At 40.6% G+C, this 21970-nt stretch overlaps 3 protein-coding genes across 4 annotated transcripts in view; all 3 read left to right on the top strand.

The window, feature by feature from the left end:
* The window catches only part of LOC126263647 (pro-resilin-like), a 209052-nt gene extending 200548 nt beyond the window's left edge, over positions 1-8504 (top strand). The window contains exon 3 of the mRNA XM_049960744.1: positions 8010-8504. Coding sequence (XP_049816701.1) covers positions 8010-8297 — 288 coding nt within the window. The 3' untranslated portion in view covers positions 8298-8504. The remainder of the gene's footprint in view (positions 1-8009) is intronic.
* The window catches only part of LOC126263645 (pro-resilin-like), a 221864-nt gene that overhangs the window by 24255 nt on the left and 175639 nt on the right, over positions 1-21970 (top strand). The window contains exons 1-2 of one of the 2 annotated variants that reach the window (XM_049960739.1): positions 3708-3797; positions 6387-6896. The exons of the other annotated variant lie outside the window; for it this stretch is intronic. Coding sequence (XP_049816696.1) covers positions 3792-3797; positions 6387-6896 — 516 coding nt within the window. The 5' untranslated portion in view covers positions 3708-3791. Of the gene's footprint in view, positions 1-3707; positions 3798-6386; positions 6897-21970 lie in introns of those variants that run through there. 2 annotated transcript variants of the gene reach the window in all.
* LOC126263643 (pro-resilin-like) overlaps positions 1-21970 on the top strand; it is a 76440-nt gene that overhangs the window by 46752 nt on the left and 7718 nt on the right. The gene's annotated exons all lie outside the window — the stretch shown is intronic.

Here is a 21970-nt window from a genome sequence, read left to right as displayed (position 1 = left end):
TTGCATGCAACAATGACAGTTCATTCAATTTTTATTTAACATTTCTGTTGTAATTATTTTGTTGTTGCTATTTTTAGCTTGCGGTTCAATCAGTAAAACGTAAACTTACATTGCATTAAGCCCTCTATAAAATACCGCCTTACAGTAAGCTGAATTTTATTGTCACTGAGTAAGTGTTTAGTTTTTCTCCGTTTATGCGCTCCATCTCTTTTCGATACTACATAATAGTTTTCAGTTACATATATCTATATACTTTTTTGTTTGTTCATTCTTTTGTCAAGAATAATGCACAGTTCAATTACTGGTGAGCCATTAGCCACTGGGATTATATGTTCTGCCTCTACAATGTTTTGAGATCGTAAGAAGGGACAGATGATTCGTGATGAGGGTACTGAATAGGAAAGTAAGGAATATTATAAAATCACGTGATCTAGAAGCAAGGCAGGAAAGTAAAATAAGGTTATCTACTTGCTGCCAGTTTTGCTGACTCTATACGATCTGTTACAAAAAGTAAGGAAGGTCTAATTTCCACAGGTGTGACCCCTTTGTGCTTCTGACAAAAAGCGTCCAATGCATGAAGTACGTAAGTTTTACTATCGTTGCTTGCATATGGATGTAATAAGACGTTATACTACGTACATGTCGACATCACATTTTCGCTGCAAGCTAGAAACAATCGAGAAGCCCCCACGAATAAAAATGTTTTAGTCGGCTCCTCGAGACGCGAAAAAGCATTTCAGTGGTTGTTCAAATGGTTCAAATGGCTCTGAGCACTATGGGACTTAACTGCTGTGGTTATCAGTCCCCTAGAACTTAGAACTACTTAAACCTAACCAACCTAAGGACATCACACACATCCATGCCCGAGGCAGGATTCGAACCTGCGACCGTAGCGGCCACGCGGTTCCAGACTGTAGCGCCTAGAAACGCACGGCCACTCCGGCCGGCTTCAGTGGTTGTATATACACCATCAATGTTAATAAACTAATTGTACAACAAGGTACACAATGAAGTTCCGGTCGGTATTATTCCGAAAGTATCAGTATCTTAAAGAGTGTGGTGATTTGATACATTTAATTTGTTGAAATGTATTTGCTACTTTCAAGACAATGTTTTACGAGCTATGTGAACTCTTCCTCTCACAAAGCGCACTTGGCTATCTTCCTCATTTCTCTCGCACGGATTATTCTCAGCTGCTGACGATACACCAGCCATTGTGTTGTGCGACGTATAAGTTTTTACTTTTCTCAGTAACAACTATTTCATTCGCGAATGAGACAATGTCAGTTTGGCAATCCGTAGGTGAGTAACCAGCATCTGGTATGTGTGTCATTCCACCTGAAGGGTTCGCTCGTCATTATTTTAATACTGCTCAAATGAAGAAAACTAATAAAGTCATTTGGTAAGTTTCATTTCCAGTCTTTCAGTGTTAAAAATACGATAGGTTATGGGGATTCAACAAAAATTCCAACAGAATTGGCGATTTATTTTCGTGTAAATTTTTAACCTTTTCTCATTCGAAGAAGCATCACCATTTATGAGTGACGGCCACATTTCTCTTGTTGACAGGTTTAACTGTACTTCTTTTGCCAAAACACAGTATAATCTGCACACACTAATTTTTGCAGCAGCTATGTGACAAAATTCTGAAACATTGTATCCTATTGAAGTAATTGGCGACCAGAGAGCATAATAGGTTACAAAAAACCTCATTGTGTCAGTTTGAGGTAGCATAACAGAAGAAATTTCATGTTTATTTTCGTACTACGAAACTATTGTTTCACTAGCTGTCGATAACTCTGAAAAAGTTGCAGTCGCTGGAGTAAAAAATAAAATAAAATAGAAAGTACAACTTCTGATATATCGCCATAGGTAAGACAGTTCAGTGTGCTTACGATGTGGCAAAATACTCTCCTCCTTGTGTGCCGCCGGACGGTGTGGCCGAGCGGTTCTAGGCCCTTCAGTCTGGAACCGCGCGACCGCTACGGTCGCTGGTTCGAATCCTGCCTCGGGCATGGATGTGTGTGATGTCCTTAGGTTAGTTAGGTTTAAGTAGTTCTAAGTTCTAGGGGACTGATGACCTCAGAAGTCTAGTCCCATAGTGCTCAGAGCCATTTGAACCATTTTGAACTTTGTGTGCCACCACTCGCCAAAATCTCGTTTCGATGTCTCGAGTGGTTTAGGAGATATGAGGGACGTTGTGAATATTTCACTATCGCCTGCGTGAATTCGGGAGCGAGCAGTATCCATTTTTTCTATATCGGAGGCAGATAGAGACTCCTTCCAAGTCTAAAGAAAAATTCAATATGTTAGGTAAATTTCATACGCAGCAACATGTAGTGTAATACGCACCAAACGCAAAATCATATCAACATATTTTTCATTGCAAACTTTTCGAATTTTGCGTAGTGTCTTACTAAAATGTGTATATCACCATACGTATGACTTTCAGCTAGATGAGGAGCACTTCGCCACTAAGCCGACACGGAAAGCTACAAACAGGCAAAAATATAATATTTTTACTGAACAGTTCCTCTGAAATCGTTTGAGAAATGTTATAGGGTGCGAGCGCTTCGGTTCTGTTAGCGCAGATAGTCGCCAGTCAGGGCGTGCGAAGTTTGTGCACGCGTCTCAATTAGCGCAGGACCCGCGCGAAATGTGCGTAAAGTGCGCGTCGCACTGTAGTGTCGTATCACGTCACATGTGCTATACGCGCCTCAATTTGCTCTTAGCCTTACGTCAGCAATTATTTTTGACGTAGTTTTACCGGTGACGGTCTTGATAACTGCTATTTTGAATTTAGCCCATTATGTGTGATAGCGTCTTTTGGAATGAAAATGACAAATAAAATTAGAAAGAAACACATTGCACTATGTTCTCCTTTTACGTTATTCATTGGCAGCACAATAGCAGAAAAACATGGAGAAGGTCCGTAGACTTACAGAATAAACAACGAGCACAAATGTCGAAAACATAAGCACTTCTCGAAAGCTGCGTATTTTCCTATCTGCTTATTTAGGTTTTCTATATCGAAATAATCAGCTACCAATTGAATAAAAGAAATTTAGTGCCCATCTTCAGAACGTTATACCTCTAGCATTATTTGCGAGTGTCAGTGTGATGAATATAACCTTGCGAAGAAGTGCACTAAGTGCCCGAAATCGGTTAAGAAATTAAACTTATTTATGCAACTGGTTGCTGATTATTTCGATATACACAATTACAGTTGCTGAGTATGGATGAAATACTATACTTACTTTTTCATGAGGACTAGTTCATGTGCCAGTTAAACTTTAGACCGATCCAAGTTACTCAAAGGTTCATAAGAAGCCCGCATTGCGAAAAACGGTCGTATTACGGTTGTCTGCAACTACCTTCATGATCTGGGTCTATGGGAATAGCAATGTATGTTGTATAATTTCATCTTATCTAAAGATCAGGCATCTCTAGCGGGACAAGTCCTTGAGAACTGCAGCGATGCCTTTACGACGAATGAAAGAGACAGGAGATTGCGAGCTATTAGGAGAAGCGTGCCGTGGGGAGCGAGATGACTGGCTGTCTCGGAAAGGCGGCACAGTGGCCAGGAGGGTGCAGCCGTGAAGGGTCTTCCGAGGCGCCACCAAGGCCTCTGACGGTGACGTAACTGCCTGCCTGCCCATCAGCCCGCTAACTGGAGCGCCCGGGCAGAATCTCGCGCAGCGGCGACCCGCCCAGGAGTGCAGCTCCGGTATATATACTGGACAGCTCTTCGGCAGACTCACTCTGCTCCAGCCGTCCACCTCCTGCACAACATGAAGGTAAGGCAGCCACCGAGGGAGGCCGCGGCAGAGGAAACTGGTGTGCCTAACACGCTGCTACACTTATATCCGTGTACATGACGGCTGACTAACTAATTGACAAACTTAGCAATAACAATAGTGATAAAAACGATACATTCTAAACTTAGTGTGTTTAACTTTAGACGTCCTTGTCACGAAATTCATTTAGTAGCCTAGGGCATTAATGACACTTCTTTCTCCAAGTGCATATGACCCAAGCCCAATGTCTGTGTGGTAACTTCATGATCTTGAAACATGCTACGGCTATTCGTGCATGTAATAGAATGCAAACAGGAACTGCCCACCCCTGATTCCTTAAAGAATCGAACTCCCATGTATAAAACAGCATGAAATGTCCGATTACTTTGGAAATGAGTTAACATGTTTTATGTGACGCTAGTTTTTCAGGCATCTCAATGTTTATGATGCCATGTCTTCTGAATTATGTATCGTGCGATGTTATAATTTTGTAGATACATTCAATGGTAAACCGTCGGAAAAATGTGTTGCTAACATAGTTAGTAGTAAGGAAGTAATAAATTAAAACGTCATGCCGGATGCTGAAATTTTACCGTTTGAACAGCGAAAGTGTAGTAAGCTATAAACTTTTTCACACTTACTATTTTGTTGGGGTGTCAGCGAGAAAAATTTTTCCAAAAGATTTGAAATTATATGTAAAGTTTGTTGGAAGTCATTAAATGCTTGTATCTTCGGATAGTAGATGAACATAGGGTAACTTCAGTGCTATGATTTACACAGCTTCTTCAAAAGTTATACACAGATTCTAACTTTAATGTTTGAGTTCTTGTCTTAAACAACAGTGGTAATACTGGTTATCGTCAAATGACAGTTATGCTCTGTTCTGCTTGACTAGCATTCAGGTCTGCAGAGAACTGTTGGCAAACGGGCTGCACTCAGCCCATGTAAGGCCAATTGAGAAGCTATATGAATGAGAATTACAGGCTTCGGTGACGAAAAATGACAACGACCACATGTTCTTCCACATCCACATCCAGAGACATCTTCGGCTGAGGATCGGTATCGTTAGAGGCTGTTCGGACATAGTAATGTTATCTCGTAGAATCGGGTGTACTGCCGGTAGTCCGCGTCTTCCAAAGACGATATTTCGACTTCGTAACTCGGCGTCTTCATCAGGTGTTCCCTGAGACTATCGTGTTGGGAAGACGCGGACCACCGGCAGTACACCCTATTCTACGAGATAAAAAAAATCGCCGGGAAAGTCTTAGAAATTACAGTTAGTAATATTTGTTAATGAGTAGATTATGACAGCATTTTAACTTTTTAAATTCCGTCAATAATTGCGTGAAATACGAAAATAAAATTTGTGTTGCCCCTAGTATATATTAAGCAGGCCACTTCCGACTGGAAGTGGGTGACCCGGTGATCAGGTGGAAATGTGTACGCTGTAATAATGTATTTGATATTTCATCATTTAAAAAATTTGCTTTGAGTAAACTTTGGAACACATTTACGTAAACTTAAAATTACTTATTCTGTTCGTTCACTGGAATCCAATTATCTTCTATTTGTCACTGGATTGTACTGCATTCAATCTTAGATGTTTATGCCATGCAGTCAGCAACATATTAGATGCTACATCTAATGACTACAACAAATTTCTCTCTGTATGCAGGGAGTGCATTGTAACTGATAATTTATATGTAAATTATAGTCTTTTAAAATCTGTAACATCCATTCTAAGGAGATGATTGTGGGAGCTTCCATGTTGGAAACACATCTTTAGCTTTCATGTTTGTTGCACCTGACTCGTCTGCAATCCCTGCACGAATGTCTCCTAGGTGTAAGGGGGAGTGCAGATTGTACATTATAGCACTGGTGCTCTCCCACCAGGATTCTTACCGTGTAACGCAGGCACTGATTTTAAAATTAGGGGTGTGGTCAGATGCAATGGAATCGATGATCGGTGAGTGCCCTCTGTGAATTGCGCCCCTTCCGAGGAGGCCCACGTTCTCATTACGTTGGAAGCTTTGACGCGATGGAATTGAATAAAAAAAAAAGTAATCTTCTACGGAAGTGCAATGTGGAAAATAAGAAGTTCAGATTAGAAGAGAATAGAAGCTTTCGAAATGTGATGCTAAAGAAGAATGTTGTAGGTTTAGAGGAGATGATACAAACCCGAAATATGGCAAGAAGAAATTTATGACGCAGTTTCACTAAAAGGAGAGATTGGTTGATACGACACATCCTAAGGAATATTCCGTTTGGTAGTGGATGAAGGATATGAAAGATAACCACTGTAGAGGGAGAATGCAGTAAGCAGGATGAAATGGTTATAGTCTGTATCAGTTACTAGAAGATCAAGAAGTTTATCAGCATACACTAGGGCAGAGCGTTTCATCAAGTCAGTCTTTGGAATGAAGATCACATCAGTACATAAGCTTACTTGTAGTGGCATACGACACAGCCATTTCCACCTGTGTGGTATAGGAAACCAGATCCAGTGTTCTTAGTAGATTTCTGTGTTAATGTTTCAGACTCCTTCGAGATAAGATTTGTGAACTCATTTATGTATTTCTCGTTCAACAGGTTTATGTCCTCCTCAGTACGTTTGTATTGTCGGTCGTCGCTGAAGCGCCGATCGACCGGTCGTACCTGCCTCCTAGCTCTGAGTACGGACCTCCCTCGGCCTCCTCTCTCAGCTCTCAGTACGGCGCTCCAGCAGCCAATGGCCTCAGCCCTCAGTACGGAGCTCCTGCACTGACAGGCGCTGGTTTTGGGCGCTCAGGCGCTTCCAGCCAGGGTCCAGCGGCTCGTGTCTCCTCCAGCTTTGGAAGTGCCTCCTCCAGGAGGTTTGGGGCTGGTAGGAGAATCAGCGGTGGACTCTCCACTCGCTATGGTGCTCCTTCGGTGGCTGGCCGTGCCACTGGCTTTGGAGGACTCGGTCTGTCCACACAGTACGGCGCCCCTTCTTACTCTGGTGACGCGCTCTCCACTCAGTACGGTGCTCCCTCTGGTAACGCTGGTGGCCTTTCTCCAGTGTATGGAGTGCCCGGATATGGCTACGGTCGCGCTGGAGCCCAGGAGGATCCACTTGCTGTAAGATTTTGGATTAACTTCCCTTACTTTTTATATTTTTGTATGGTACCACGTTGCATTGCATGTGTTAAATATATTTTGCATTCGGTTATAATGATTATTGTGGTGCTCGCGATCTGGCCTCAAAACTGGGTATGTGCTAGTAGCTTAAAGGCAAATAATATGAAAATCGAATGAATTTAATTTTAATAAGATGTATAACTAATTCACCTGCTCTACAAGGTACTAATGTGGTAAGCGACATTCCTTAAAAAGCATATGTCTCACTCTCCACCATTATATAGTGATAATATCCTTGCTCCTGGTTCTAAGAGGTTCATTAGACTCATAAGGTAGTGATCGTTTTGGCCATCACTTTCTCTGAGGATATAGTGCTTTGACCCAATACATCAGAAATGAGTCAGACGTAACATTTCTTCTTAGAGCCTTCGAACGTAATTGTGTTGCGCAGAGACGATTACCTAGGAAAGCTGTTATTTATAATTAATAGCATTTGTTGAGTCAGACTCAGTATTCACCATTTTGAATCCTTAGATATTCTGGAGTACTGTGCACATCACATGTCTGTTAGGACATCTGAATAAAGAACTCTTAACAATCATTACATGTGCTTAATAAAGAGAACCAGAAAATTAATTTTAAAGATTATTTTTATATTTCTTAACAATTCATTGAAGAGTGATGCATGTAAATACTACAAATAGGGATAAATGAGAATTTTCACATTAAGGGAGTAAGTTATGGTGACTCATAACTAAAATATTAGAGAATTATTTGATAACACTGGAGCGTTATTCCATGTACAGAACTGACTGACCAGTTAGCTCAGATCGAAGCGGAACTGAATAGCATGATATTATCCAGATCTGATTCGAATCGATCGAATTGATCACTCTGCTACCACAAGAAGTTCTAAGTATTGATTAATCTCAATTTGTTGTACATAGCTTATGATTCACTTTGAAATAGGCAATTAATGTTTCAATATCGACTGCACATACAAAATGCTGTTTTAGTATAGTTTCTTTGATAGATTCAGACATTTATACAGAATTTCTGTTTCATCACAATGTTCCAGTCAAAAGTTAAGGTATGTATACATGTCTGTTCCAGGAGCCGGCCAACTACGAGTTCAGCTACTCGGTGCAGGACGGCGAGACGCTGAGTGACTTTGGACAAGAAGAGTCCAGGCAGGGGGAGAGCGCCCAGGGCCAGTACCGCGTGCTGCTGCCCGACGGCCGCAAGCAGATCGTCTCCTACCAGGCGGACGAGGGCGGCTACAGGCCCACTGTAGAGTACCAGGACACCGGACTCACCGCCTACTCCGCCGGCGGCTACGGCTACGGCAGGGGGCGCGCTGGAGCTGGAACTGGAGCTGGAAATGGGGGATACCAGTACTGAGGATACTTTCACACTCTACAACCCCGACGAATCTAATGTTCTATGAAGAGGTACATCTATTGTATATGCTACAGTATGTATCTCTGTGAGTAATGTCTAATATTTTTTTTATATATCCGAAGAAATACCTGTGTGAGAGTGATGTAAATATATATATATTTTTGTACATAGTGATTTGAATAGACAGATAATCAGTTATACATCTTACAGTGTGTATCTCTTATTTCCTCCTACTTTTTCCAAATACATCCCACATCATGTATGATGACAAAGTAACTATTATTTTCATGTAATACCACTTTTAGTCATATAGCTTGGCAAAGGTATACTGGTATTAACAAATTTACAGAGTTTATACATAGGGCGTAACTGAGAAACATTGACAGCGATCGTATATTATGTAGGTTGTAACGTGTTCGCTTTTTAAGAGGAAACCTCTGTCCAGAACTGAATAGTATTAGCGATCTGGGACTCTACGCCTGAGAACAGTGGCATCAAAGTTTCACCAGATTGTTTTTGTATCCTAATCAATGATCTAAGCGACTAGCCATCATTGGAAAATGATCGCATTACTATGGCTGTCGAAAGCTTAGTACAGTGACCAGCTCATTAACTGATAACTTTCAGAGACTGAAGACAAGTCCAAAAATTCGTGGCTTGGGTGCTGTTTGTGCGTTCGAAAGGAGCTCACAAAACTTCATTGGCCTGTTCTTCCTCATCCATCCTACAGCACCTCCCCACTTCCGTCTGTTTGGTCCAATGAAGGACAAACTCCGTGGGAAGCAGTACGTGGTTAATGGAGATGTTACTGTGGCAGCAAAACGTTGGCTCTGGCGTCAACCACTACAGTTGTACCATGCTGTCGTACAGACCCTCCCTGTAAGGTAGCGTAAGGCCGTCATATTGAACGGAGATGATGTTGAAAAATAGGATTTTATAGTCAAACGAGTGGCGAATAATATGGAATATTGGAATGCTGTATGAAACCAATCAGCCTTCAGTAAAAAAAAAGTATTGCATTAATTGTTGAACGCCCATTGTATTCTTGGGACAATGTCATATTGTCCCAGACACAAGTCTATATCATTATTGTGGTGTGTGTGTGTGTGTGCGTGTGTGTGTGTGTGTGTGTGAGAGAGAGAGATAGATAGAGAGATAGAGAGAGAGAGATAGAGAGAGAGAGAGAGAGAGAGAGAGAGAGAGAGAGAGAGAGCGAGTTGGGGGGGGGGGGAGGGGGAGACAGAGATCGCAGCGAAGTTTACAGATATCTTACTGATCCAGAAACATGTGTTTCACCATATCTCTGTTTTGGTTGGTACATAAATATTGTCTTGAACGATATTAGATATTATTAGAGGACATTTTACAGCGTGAGAAATAATGTATGTGAGAGTAAGTAGTTAATAAATCACATTTATGAAAAAAAATATCGAGCATGGACCAACTAATGAACAAAGTTAGTAACAGCCACAAGAAAAATAAATCATTAGTAGAATGACATGAAGATGAGATCATATTTGATTAGCTCGTAATCAAATATATTTAGGCCACGTGGTGAATGCTACAACGAAACTATGCACTAGTGTATGTAGTAGTCTATGAGATATGTGCATAACAAAGGAATGAGAATCTTAAAAAACATTCACATCCTGACCATAAATAAATAATTAAGCCCACTAGCGGTAAAAGAAGGCTGAAAAATATTTTAACATTAATTAAGTTAAAAAAGTGTCTGGTTAATTAATTTTGTCAAGTATGTTTATCGAGTAAGAGGATCAACAACATCTGCCACTGATAAAATAACGAACAGTTGTATGTATCATATTGAAAGGTATACATAGGGTAAATTAATCAAAGTTTTGTAAGAAAATATGGTATTGAACCACAGATGGTCAAATGGTAGCATCGCTGCTCAACAGAAATCGCTCATTCAAGGTGTTATGGGTAATGTGTTGGAGTAACTGTAGAGCAAGTGATGTATGGAGGACTCTCAAGTGTAAAGACGTGATGTATCTGGTGTGTGCTGGACATATACTTACTCGCTACAGACAGTAATTATTTTTTTATTTGCAAGATACTATGATGTTTGCTAACTGTAAAAAAAGTCTCAACAGACGTTGGAAATAATTAAGATACAGAAAGATGTTTTATTATCAATGCAATTTGCGTGGTCATAAGAGATGATTGAGACAATGTACAGCACTCACATCCAATGATTTTGTAGAGCTAATTGTTAATGTGTAATCAGTTTACTGAGTGTGTTAACTGTGGGAATTATTAATTTTCAAAGAGTCAGAATACAAGATTAAGAGTTAGTGCTGTATTGTTACTTACCCTAAATCAATACTAGTTCCCAGATCCGTGTCATTTTTGATTAACTACTATTTTTCTCAAGAAGTTATTGTCTGAGTCATATTCGATTTAACTAAAATGGATGCTGAGAAACAGCCCTAAACAACAGCTATTTGCCACTGTACAATTTAAAGTGGCTAACAGGAGCAGTGCGAAGAGCGTTACCTTTGCGCAGATAAAGGTAACAATTTTTATTACTTCAGGGAAAACATTCGTTAAGCACAGGAACCATTATTTTCAAATTGATCAAATTTTGTTTTATTGCCAGTGCCAATTTCAATTCAATAGTGTTGCACCAGATTCAGTTTTTGTGTTACGTAAATTAATGTGGTTTTGGTTTAGTTTAAAGCTATTGACAGTTTTCATTCTGGCAACTGAATTAAAATTCCATTCTCGCAGTCAGAGAAGTTCAGTACAGAACAAAGCGCATAAGCGACGAGATAAAATATACGTTCACCTGCCATTCCCATTCTAACGGTTGTGTTCAGACTACTGTCAGTTACGTAATTACAATCATTTTTCAAACTTACATGTTTCACAACATTCTGCAGATAGAAATTCTTTTTGGAAACTTTTAAAATAATACAGCCATGCATCCGCTCTGCACTTTGTTAATTAGTAAGTGTAGTTAGAAATTTTGCGTGCGCATTTACTAAACTTGTAATGTAATTTAATTTCATTTATATGTGCTTTTAAAACAGTGATGTCAAAACAAAAGAGAAATTACTCTAATAATACTATGAACAGTGTAATGAAATTTGATTTAGCCCGACGCGGAACAGCAATCAGCAAACTAGCTCAGTACTCAGGGTGGTTACGGGATTGTAAATAATTAATTATCTCTCTCTTGAATCATTACAGATATTCCTCAATATATATCAAAAGTAAAGTTATAACGCATATGCTTATGGCATCAGATAATATTTCTTAGGTCAGTTCAATATGAAGTAAAAAAACCCGTAACTTCAGATCGTCTCGAATACCAATTTAAGATTACAAGCATAATATTTTGCTGATGAAATCTTATGCTAGAACTAGAATCCTGTGACCAGGCCTTTCTGCCTGGGATGTTATCTCACAACCTTGAAAAAATCTGAAAGTAAAATACATTAAATTATTTGTAGCGGCCACATAGTGGAATCTGAAAGAAAGATTAGTGTCCTAACCGGCGGCACGTTTCGAAGATGAGCTGAAAGAAAATTACTAATTATTTTCTAGTATGGCACCTAACAATGGTCAATGTTTCGTTAAGGCCACGTCTACTCAGGACTAGCAAGGTTTAGGTTTAAAAATCATTGCATACTGTACACAATGTTAAAGTCATGAACAACTATATTTTAGTTTCACTTATAACTTACATTGACTGTTACAGCGAGATGAACCTCAGACAATCATTCTTTCCTCTCCCAGTACAAGAACAGAAGAACACAAAAAAAAAAAAAAAAATTCAGTCACAGAATCTAGAATGTCCGTGGAATACAGTGCACCACAATGCATTTGATTAATCTTTGGTATAATCGCCAGCTCTTCATACAATAATTATCACTAAATGGAATTTATAAATTTCAAATTCGTGACCACTCCAGGAGATACATTACAATTGCCCCCTTGGGTGGATGAGACAAAATTATTTATCCATACCAGTCAGACAACAGTACTGTTCTATAATAGTTTCAAATTTCACAACATTGGACGTGTATGTTTCTTAGATGACTTTTCCAAATATAGGTTGCACAAAATATTAATTAACATATGTGCTTTGCCTAATTCTAAGGGAAGGTAACTACAATAATTGCCTCCCCTTGTGGCAGATGTTTCAGTCAGGAAAGGTATTAACAAACCTCACCGGAATATAGCTTGAGTTAACCCCCCTATTTAGGTTCGAGGGCATGGGAAAACCGGGACTTAAAATCATCCTATGGTCTTCAGACTGTATGGCGACATTCATCCAGTGTCTCCAAAAATCCCAATTTACATTTTGCTTCTACTCAAGGACATTGATCGAATGTTCCCCCATTGAACCACACCCACGGATACAACATGGAAAATCAATGAAACTGTGATCACGCACATGAAAAAAAAAAAAAATCTTCTTGCAGGTGATAAACTGAGCATTTTTCACTTACAGTGGAACACACACTTCGAATGATACTACTGAAGCTTGTTACCACAACACACGTGCACTCATCACACGTAATACACGTCGTCGATCGCCGATTTTCAGCCGTTGTGACGCCGGTGTGACGAAAACGGTGGTGTGACGCTACTGCAATTGCTGCAATTGGTGGAGGTCCCAGGAGTTTCCCCCCCTACCCCCCCGCCACGCGGATAGGGGATTCTCCGATCAGCTGATTCGCCTCTGCTCTCGTGCCGTCTCAACATGAAGTAACCCACGCTAGCATTAATTACAAGTATTTACGTAACAGATGTTATTGGATAATGGGAAAAGAGACTTGTTTAGTGCTCCATTCATCCAATATTCGCACATGAATGTTAGTTTTAATATTCTGTAATGTATTTAATTTTCCGAGCAACCTTTAGTCCATTTTGCGGAACACGATGTATTCTCTAATTCCTTTGAGAATTACACAGTCTATTGGTTGACGAGTAGCAAAGTTTCGCTCTCTTAGAGTGTTCTGTAATCTCTTGCAGCCACTCTGCACAAAATCCAGCTTTGTACCGTTGTTCGCAACACGTGCTTACACAGTTGTATAATATTCACCGATTTTATCTACCTGTCACTATGGTGGGTGTCCAAAGGTGGATTTACTTTTGTCCACATTCAATACTTTCTCTACATGAGAACATATATTCCTTTAATTCTCAATAGTGCCTCCCCTCCCCCCCCCCCTCGGACGCATGCAATTACATGGCTGAAGGCCATTACTAGAGCAAACAAAACTGTTACTCAGAAGATCTCAACAGTGTTCTTCAGTAATTAAAGTGTGCCTGTTTACATCCACACTCCGAGAAATCAATTAACTGTCACGACTATGCATTGATACAGCGTATGCTCTCCTGTAAGTACTTGGTCATATTATTAAATTACACCATTCTCCTACTTACTAAAACTGTTTAATCACAAAAAATGCAAAAGGAATTCTAATCCTACTATATTCCCATAAAATAGAAATCTCTCTCTTAGTTATGTTTTCAGTGCAATTATTTCTTGCTAATTCTACTTTTTTTCTGTGTCTGGGCCACCCATAAGACTGAAGGTATTATTAATACGATTCCCTGTTATAAAACTACAAAGTATCATTGATATTTAACATTACATTTCAAGCACAAACACTGTTGTGGGCGGGCCATGGGGATTCTTCGGACGTCCAGCGCCTCAGAGTTCTCCTATCGGTCCTCACCGGTGGCCAACCCAGTTACTGCTCGCACTGAGGTTGACCCCTCACCTGTGGTCGAGTGGGAGGTCGCCCTGGGGCGAAGCAGGCGGCCAAAAACTTCCCAGGCTGCCGCACGTAAGGCCTCTGCGGTTTGTCTGACAAACAGGTTCCAGGTGCTGTCTGTGGCTGACACTGTCGCTGAGCCAGATGCTGTCGCCTGTCCTGTTTCAGAGGAAAACACTCAGACTGCAAGATCCGGGCAATCACGGAAGGTGGGATTATTGGTAGTTGGGAGCTCCAACGTTAGGCGCGTTTTGGGGCCCCTTAGGAATTTGGCTGACAAGGAGGGTAAGAAAACCAATGTGCACTCCGTGTGCATAACGGGTGGAGTCATTCCATATGTGGAAAGGGTCCTCCCGGATGCCATGAAGAGCAAAGGGTGCAGCCAGCTGCAGGTGGTTGCTCACGTCGGTACCAATGATGTGTGTCGCTTTGGACCAAAAGAGACTCTCTCTGGGTTCGAGCGGCTAACAGAAGTGGTAAAGGCTCCCAGTCTTGCTTGCAAGATGAAAGCAGAGCTGACCATTGGCAGCATAGTCGACAGGACCGACTGCGGACTTCTGGTACAGAGCCGAGTGGACGGTCTGAATCAGAGGCTCAGACGGTTCTGTGAACGTGTAGGCTGCAGATTCCTCGACTTGCGCCAAAGGAGGGTTGGGTTTCGGGTTCCGCTGAATAGGTCAGATGTCCACTATACGCAGGAGGAGGCTACACGAGTAGCAGGGGTTGTGTGCGTGGACTGGGCGGGTTTTTAGGTTAGAGGGTCTCGGGAAAACACAAGAAGGGCTTCAGTCACAAAGGGTGCAGGATGAACACAGGAAGAACATAGATACAGGAACCATTGGTATAACAGTTGTAAATTGTCGTAGCTGTGTTGGGAAAGTACCATAGCTCCAAGCGCTAATAGAAAGCACTGAGACTCAAATAGTTATAGGCACTGAAAGCTGACTAAAGCTGGATATAAGCTCATCCGAAATTTTTGCGAAGAACCTAATGGTGTTCCGAAATGATAGGCTAATCACGGTTGGCGGTGGCGTGTTTGTTGCTGTTAGAAATAGTTTAACTTGTCGCGAAATTGTAGTAGATACTTCCTGTGGGTTAGTATGGAGAGAGGTCATTGTTGGCAACCGGAATAAAATAATAATTGGATCCTTTCACCGACCTCCCAGTTCGGATGATACAGTTGCTGAAAGGTTCAAAGAAAACTTGAGTTTGATTTCAAACACGTACCCGACTCATACGATAATAGTTGGTGGTGACTTTAATTTATCCTCGATATGTTGGCGAAAACACACATGTTTAATTCCCGAGGCACGCATAAAATATCATCCGAAATTGTACTAAACGCATTCTCAATTATTTCGAGCAGTTAGTTCATGAGCCCACGCGAATAGTAAACGGTCGTGAAAACACAATTGACCTCTTAGCAACAAATAATCCTGAGTTAATAACCAGCATCAAAATCGATATAGGGATTAGTTAACACAGGGTTGTCGTAGCGAGACTAAATATTGTAATCCCCAAATCCTCGATAAATAAGCGAAAAATATACCTATTCTAAAAAGCAAATAAAAATTCATTTGACGCCTTCCTAAGAGACAACCTCCACTCATACCAAATTAATAATATAAGTGTAGATCAGATGTGGCTTAAATTCAAAGAAATAGTATCGGCAGCAATTGAGAGGTTTATACCAAATAAACTAACAAACGACGGAGCTGATCCTCCTTGGTACACAAAACGGGTTAGAACACTGTTGCAGAAACAAAGAAAAAAACATGCCAAATTTAAACAGACGCAAAATCCCCAAGGTTGGTCATCCTTTACAGAAGCTCGAAACTTAGCGAGGAGTTCATGCGAGACGTCTATAACAGTTTCCACAACGAAACTTGGTCTCGAAACATGGCAGAAAACCCTAAAAGATTCTGGTCTTGTGTGAACTATGTTAGCGGTAAGAAACAATCAATGCCTTCTCTGCGCGATAACAATGGAATACTATCGAAGACTGTGCTGCCAAAGCAGATTTACTAAACACAGCAATTCGAAATGCCTTCACAAAAGAAGACGACGTAAATATTCAAGAATTCGACTCGAGAACAGCTGCCAACATGAGTAACGTAGACGTAAATATCCTCGGAGTAGTGAAGCAACTCAAATCACTTAATAAAAGCAGGTCTTCTGGTCCAGAGTGTATACCAGTTGGGTTCCTTGTGGAGTATGCTGATGCACTAGCTCCATACTTAACAATCATATACAACCGTTCGATCGACGAAAGATCCGTACCCAAAGACTGGAAAGTTGCACTGGTCACACCAATATTTAAGAAAGGTACTAGGAGTAAGCCACTAAATTACAGGCCTATATCCTTAACATCGACATGCAGCAGGATTTTAGAGCATATATTGTGTTCGAACATTATGAATTATCTCGAAGGAAACTGTCTATTGACGCACAGTCAACATGGGTTTAGAAAACATCGCTCCTGTGAAACACACCTAGCTCTTCATTCACATGAAGTGCTGAGTGCTACTGCCAAGGGATTTCAGATCGATTCCATATTCCTGGATTTCCGGAAGCCTGTACTACACAAGCGGCTCCTAATAAAATTGCGTGCTTATGGAATATCGTCTCAGTTATGTGACTGGATTTGCGATTTGTCAGAGAGGTTACAGTTTGTAGTAACTGAAGGGAAGTCATCGAGTAAAACAGAAATGATTTCAGGCGTTCCCCAAGGTAGTGTTATATGCCCTTTGCTGTTCCTTATATATATATAAACGATTTGGGAGACAATCTGAGCAGCCGTCTTCGGTTGTTTGCTGATGACGCTATCGTGTATCGACTAATAAAGTCATCAGAAGATCAAAACAAACTGCAAAACGATTTAGAAAAAAATATCTGAATGATGCGAAAAGTGGCAGTTGAACCTAAAAAACGAAAAGTGTGAGGTCATCCATATGAGTGCTAAAAGGAACTCGTCAAACTTCGGTTACACGATAAATCAGTCTAATCTAAAAGCCGTAAATTCAACTATATACCTAAGTATTACAATTACGAACAACTTAAATTGGAAAGAACACACAGAAAATGTTGTGGGGAAGGCTAACCAAATGCTGCGTTTTATTGACAGGACACTTAAAAAATGTAACATACCCACTAAGGAGACTGCCTACACTACGCTTATCCGTCCTCTTTTAGAATACTGTTGCCCGGTGTGGGATCCTTACCAGGTAGGACTCACGGAATACATCCAAAAAGTTCATGAAAGGCAGCACGTTTTGTATTATCGCGAAATATGGGAGAGAGTGTCACAGAAATAATACAGGATTTGGGCTGGAAATCATTAAAAGAAAGGCGTTTTTCGTTGCGACAGAATCTTCTCACGAAATTCCAATCACCAACTTTCTCCTCCGAATGCGAAAAGATTTTGTTGACACCGACCTACATAGGGCGGAACGATCACCTCGATAAAATAAGGGAAATCAGAGCTCGTACGGAAAGATATAGGTGTTCATTCTTTCCGCGCGTTACACGGGATTGGAATAATAGGGAATTGTGAAGGTGGTTCGATGAACCCTCTGACAGGCACTTAAATGTGATTTGCATATTATTCATGTAGATGCAGTTGTAGATGTAAACTGCACTTCTACCCTTTTTATGTAATTCTCGTTCAATTTTCGAATTAAGAAAACACACATATGAAATGTCAGAACTAGGCGCTGCGTCTATATCTCCAGCGGGAAACAAATTCCGACGCCGTAGCTAACCTTACAATTCTAGAATTCAATGAGTGAGGAAACAAAATTTAATATATGGCGCTGTGGTCATTTTATCCCTTTTTTTCAGGTACCAAGGAAGTATACTGCACACAAGACCTGTCCCGGTTAACAAGACGCGTCCAGAATGTTCGGCAGAGATAAATCAATCAAGCAGGAGGTTTAAGCTACGCAATACAAATTATACGATTTTCCTCTTACAAGATTTGACTGGTAACACGAAATACAATAAAAAGATCCTAACAGGACGACGACTTGAGAAAATAAGAGTAACTAAAAACAAGGGATACCAAACTGGAATGAATAACTGTTCGCTTAGGCCCTCAAATGATAAAAGCAACAGTTACATAAAAGAGTTGCTAGATTGTAATTACCATCGCTGACCAGTAAGGCGTTTAGAATGAGGAAAACAGCAGATGCGTGAAACAGCTAAGAGATTATAATTACATAACTTGGAGGGAGTGACCACAGCGAAGTTGGTACTGGTCGGTGTAGAATCACAGCAGCAAAGGTGCTACGGTCCAAGAGTCCCATGAGGCGGCGTACAACGCTGACATTACTGTCCATGACACAGGAACGGACTGGAGGCGCGTCTATGCCTGGAAACCACTACATTCAACACTGCCGCAGTTATAGTGCTCAGCGAGTTGAGTAACTTTATAGGACACAAGCACTGTGGGTATCACAAAGGATGGCACAATTGAAAAATGATTCCAGTAATTCTGTCTGGACTAAGAAACCTAAATATCCTGAAATTTACAACTCAACTCTGCTTCTATCCAATTTACAAAAAGGAACTGGGAACGAAGCAGGCGCGGCAATGAGGCTCTTACATGATGGGAACAATTACAATTACGCTCACTTGTAAAAGTTTGATCCATCCTTTCAGACAAGAAGTGGGTTTCTTGGAGCTAAAATTCACACTAGGTGAATAAGCAACAAGGCGTCTTAATTGCGCGGTCATGAGTCAGTTACCATGCGTAGCTAGCTACAACACGGCAAATTAATCAGTTCCGGAAGACTTGAGTGAACTCTGCACTAATAAATACGTTGTATACATGTAAACTTTCCAGTACCCAAGGTCAGCCTGCCTTGCCATAGATTCGAGCCACATGACCCCCTTCACATCGATAGAGGAAAACGGCGATGCTCACCGGTCGCAGTTCATAACTCCCTGCGGCAACGCCTCGCTACCCAGATTGCGAAATCACCACCACGGCCCTAGATAAACAGCGCACCCTGTACAGTGGCCGCAAACTCATGTGGTCGAGATGGGCAATTTGTAAAAGGAAATGGACGGCTTAGTGCTGACGGCCGGGGTGTCGGATACGTCAATGAACTGAGGCACGAATAAAATCGATGTGACAGTTCAAGCAATTTGTTTCTTTAATAACTTGAAACGGATTCATTATGGTGTATATTTTAAGACATTTGTGCATTACAAAGTAAAGTATTGACAACTCACATTAAAATCCAGAAAACCAACATCGACCTACAAACAACACTATAGAACTGAGTTCTCAACTTTATAATTTCTTTGGTGGCGTAAGCTGTACCAGAACACAGGTCGACAAAGATGTAGCGCGAAGATCGATAGTAGGTGCTGGGTCCAGCTTGCCTATCACTGGAGAAGCCAGAGACATGCCGACAGGCACCAATCCGCCAACAACCTCTCGACAGCACGTATTTATGCCGACGTCGCTGACTGCAGGGCCTCAGTCACTGGATCACTGACTCACTAAATCACTGACTTGCTCAGATTAGAGGCTAAATTATGTATTAGCAAGATTACCGATTTTGCCTGCGAGGGGACTATCAAGATGAGCTTGTACCACGAACCTTGACTCTATGCAAGATAATTAAATGTGCCAGTTTATGTAAATGAAGAGCCATACAAATTCATGTATGCATTTGTATTGTAGAAAGAGGATACCGGTCACCCATAACGACATCCTCTCCCCTGCTTCCTTACAGTACAAGACTCTACAATTTCTTTTTTAACTCATGGTGAGTATTGTCTTTTTAGAAAAGAGTATGTGCCGAAAATATCTAATATCCCGTTAAATCCAACAAAAAATGAAAGAATTTTCAGACATGTTTACAAAAATAGCCAACTTTCTTTATTCTATTTAGTACTATATTCCTAGTGTCTTCCACAAATAAATTAAATGAATTCAAATTAATGTATCTGTCTATAGCATTCCACAAGCAATCTCCCAAGATTCATTTTGGGGATAAGATTCTAAGCAAAGATACATTTAGAAAGAATGTGTTTGAGTTTCCAGAGTTACAAAAAAATTATGGTTCACAGTTGTCATAAATCGGAAACAAGAACTCACAGATCAAATGAAGAAATACCCGAGAAATCGAATATTAAATCAGACACATAATTTTCGTGGATCTACCAATCGCATCATTCAAAATTTGACAGCAAGTACGCATTCAGTGTATGATCGACTTCTTCTGAGGGGATTATTTTATTTCTTCGAAATAAATTTTCACTTATTAAAAGTTGAGTCTAATGTAACGTAAAGTGGAATTTCGGTTATAACATAAATTGCTTAAATTTCTCAACTCTTATGATTACTTTTTGGGTCCTGTTAATAAACTGTGCATACCGACGAAAACAGAGAACCACTATCTGCAGCGAGGAACTATATTATTTGGGTGCTATTACCCTGAGTTAATCACACATGCGCAGGAAAGCATCTAATCACATACATTTAGACACTTCACCTAAACAGGATAATCAAACAGTTGAGCTAACTGCATCAAACCACGTCGAAATACGTCGATTCAGGGAGCTACTGTCTCATACAAGACGATATTTTAATTAGTTTGAATTATTTAAATATAATTCAGGAATCATTACTTACTTTCCCGTCTCTTTATCTATAGAAAATGTAACTACATATTCATGTTCCACGTCAACTATCGATTTCTCAATATAACAAAGACAGCTCATTCCATTATTATTTAAAATTACTACTGTATATTTTGTTTTTATGTTTTTAGCATCCGGTTAAATTAATAACACGTAAACGTACGTAGCAAGAAAAAGGTATTGACAATATTTCCGGCATTACCATTTCTGTAATGAGAGCCTGAGTTATACAGAAAATTGACCTTCATCCTTAAATGCCAATACACAGAATATGAATAGAATTCACAGTAATGTCGGCATTAAGTCATATAGATCGTTTGACGAAGTAATAATGATATAACGATCCACTTTGATAAAATGCAAATGATAAATGAAAGTAGAAGAACAGCACAATACGCTATGTTTTTCTTTTAGGTTAACCATTGGTAGCACAAAAGCTGAAAAACACGAAGAAAATCCTTGGCCTTACAGAATAAGCACCTGGCACAATGGTCGAAAAGGTAAACATCCTCGAAAGTTGTGGATTTTCCGATCTGCTTTTTTACGTTTTAGATATCGAAGTACCAGCAGTCAGTTACGTAAACGAGGTTTAAATTCTTAACCCATTTCCGGTGCTTAGTGCCCGTCTTCAGAAGGTTATACCTATCGTATTATTAGCGAATGTCAGTGCGAAGGATATAACCTTCTGAAGATGGGCACTAAGTGTCAGAAACCAGAAAGGAAATTAAATTTCTTTTAAGGAACTGGTTGCTAATTATTTCGAGATATACTGTAGAACTACAGTTGTTATGTTTACGTTTTCATGATAGCTAGTTCACCTGTCAATTAAACTTAAGGCTGGCCCCAGTCATTGAGGTTGTTTATAAGAAACCCGAAAAGACAAAAATTGTCCTATTACAGATGTCCACAAGGATCTCCACGATATGGGATAGCAACGTATCTTGTATAATCTCACCTTATCTAAAGATCAAGCGCCTCTAGCGGGACAAGTCCTTGCAAACTGCAGCGATGCCTTTAAGATGGATGAAAGAGACGGGAGATTACAGGCTGTTATGCGAAGCGTGCCGTGGGGAGCAAGATGACTGGCTGTCTCGGAAAGGCGGCTCAGTGGCCGGAAGGGTGCGGCCGTGAAGGGTTTTCCGAGGCGCCACCAAGGCCTCTGACGGTGACGTAACTGCCTGCCTGCCCATCAGCCCGCTAACTGGAGCGGCCGGGCCGAATCTCTCGTAGCGGCGACCCGCCCAGCTGTGCAACTCCGGTATATAT

The sequence above is a fragment of the Schistocerca nitens genome, chromosome 6, assembly GCF_023898315.1.
Source record: "Schistocerca nitens isolate TAMUIC-IGC-003100 chromosome 6, iqSchNite1.1, whole genome shotgun sequence".
In the NCBI taxonomy this organism is placed as follows: domain Eukaryota; kingdom Metazoa; phylum Arthropoda; class Insecta; order Orthoptera; family Acrididae; genus Schistocerca; species Schistocerca nitens.
The sequence above is the reverse complement of the archived record's forward strand: the minus strand, read 5'-3'. Positions and strand labels throughout refer to the sequence as shown.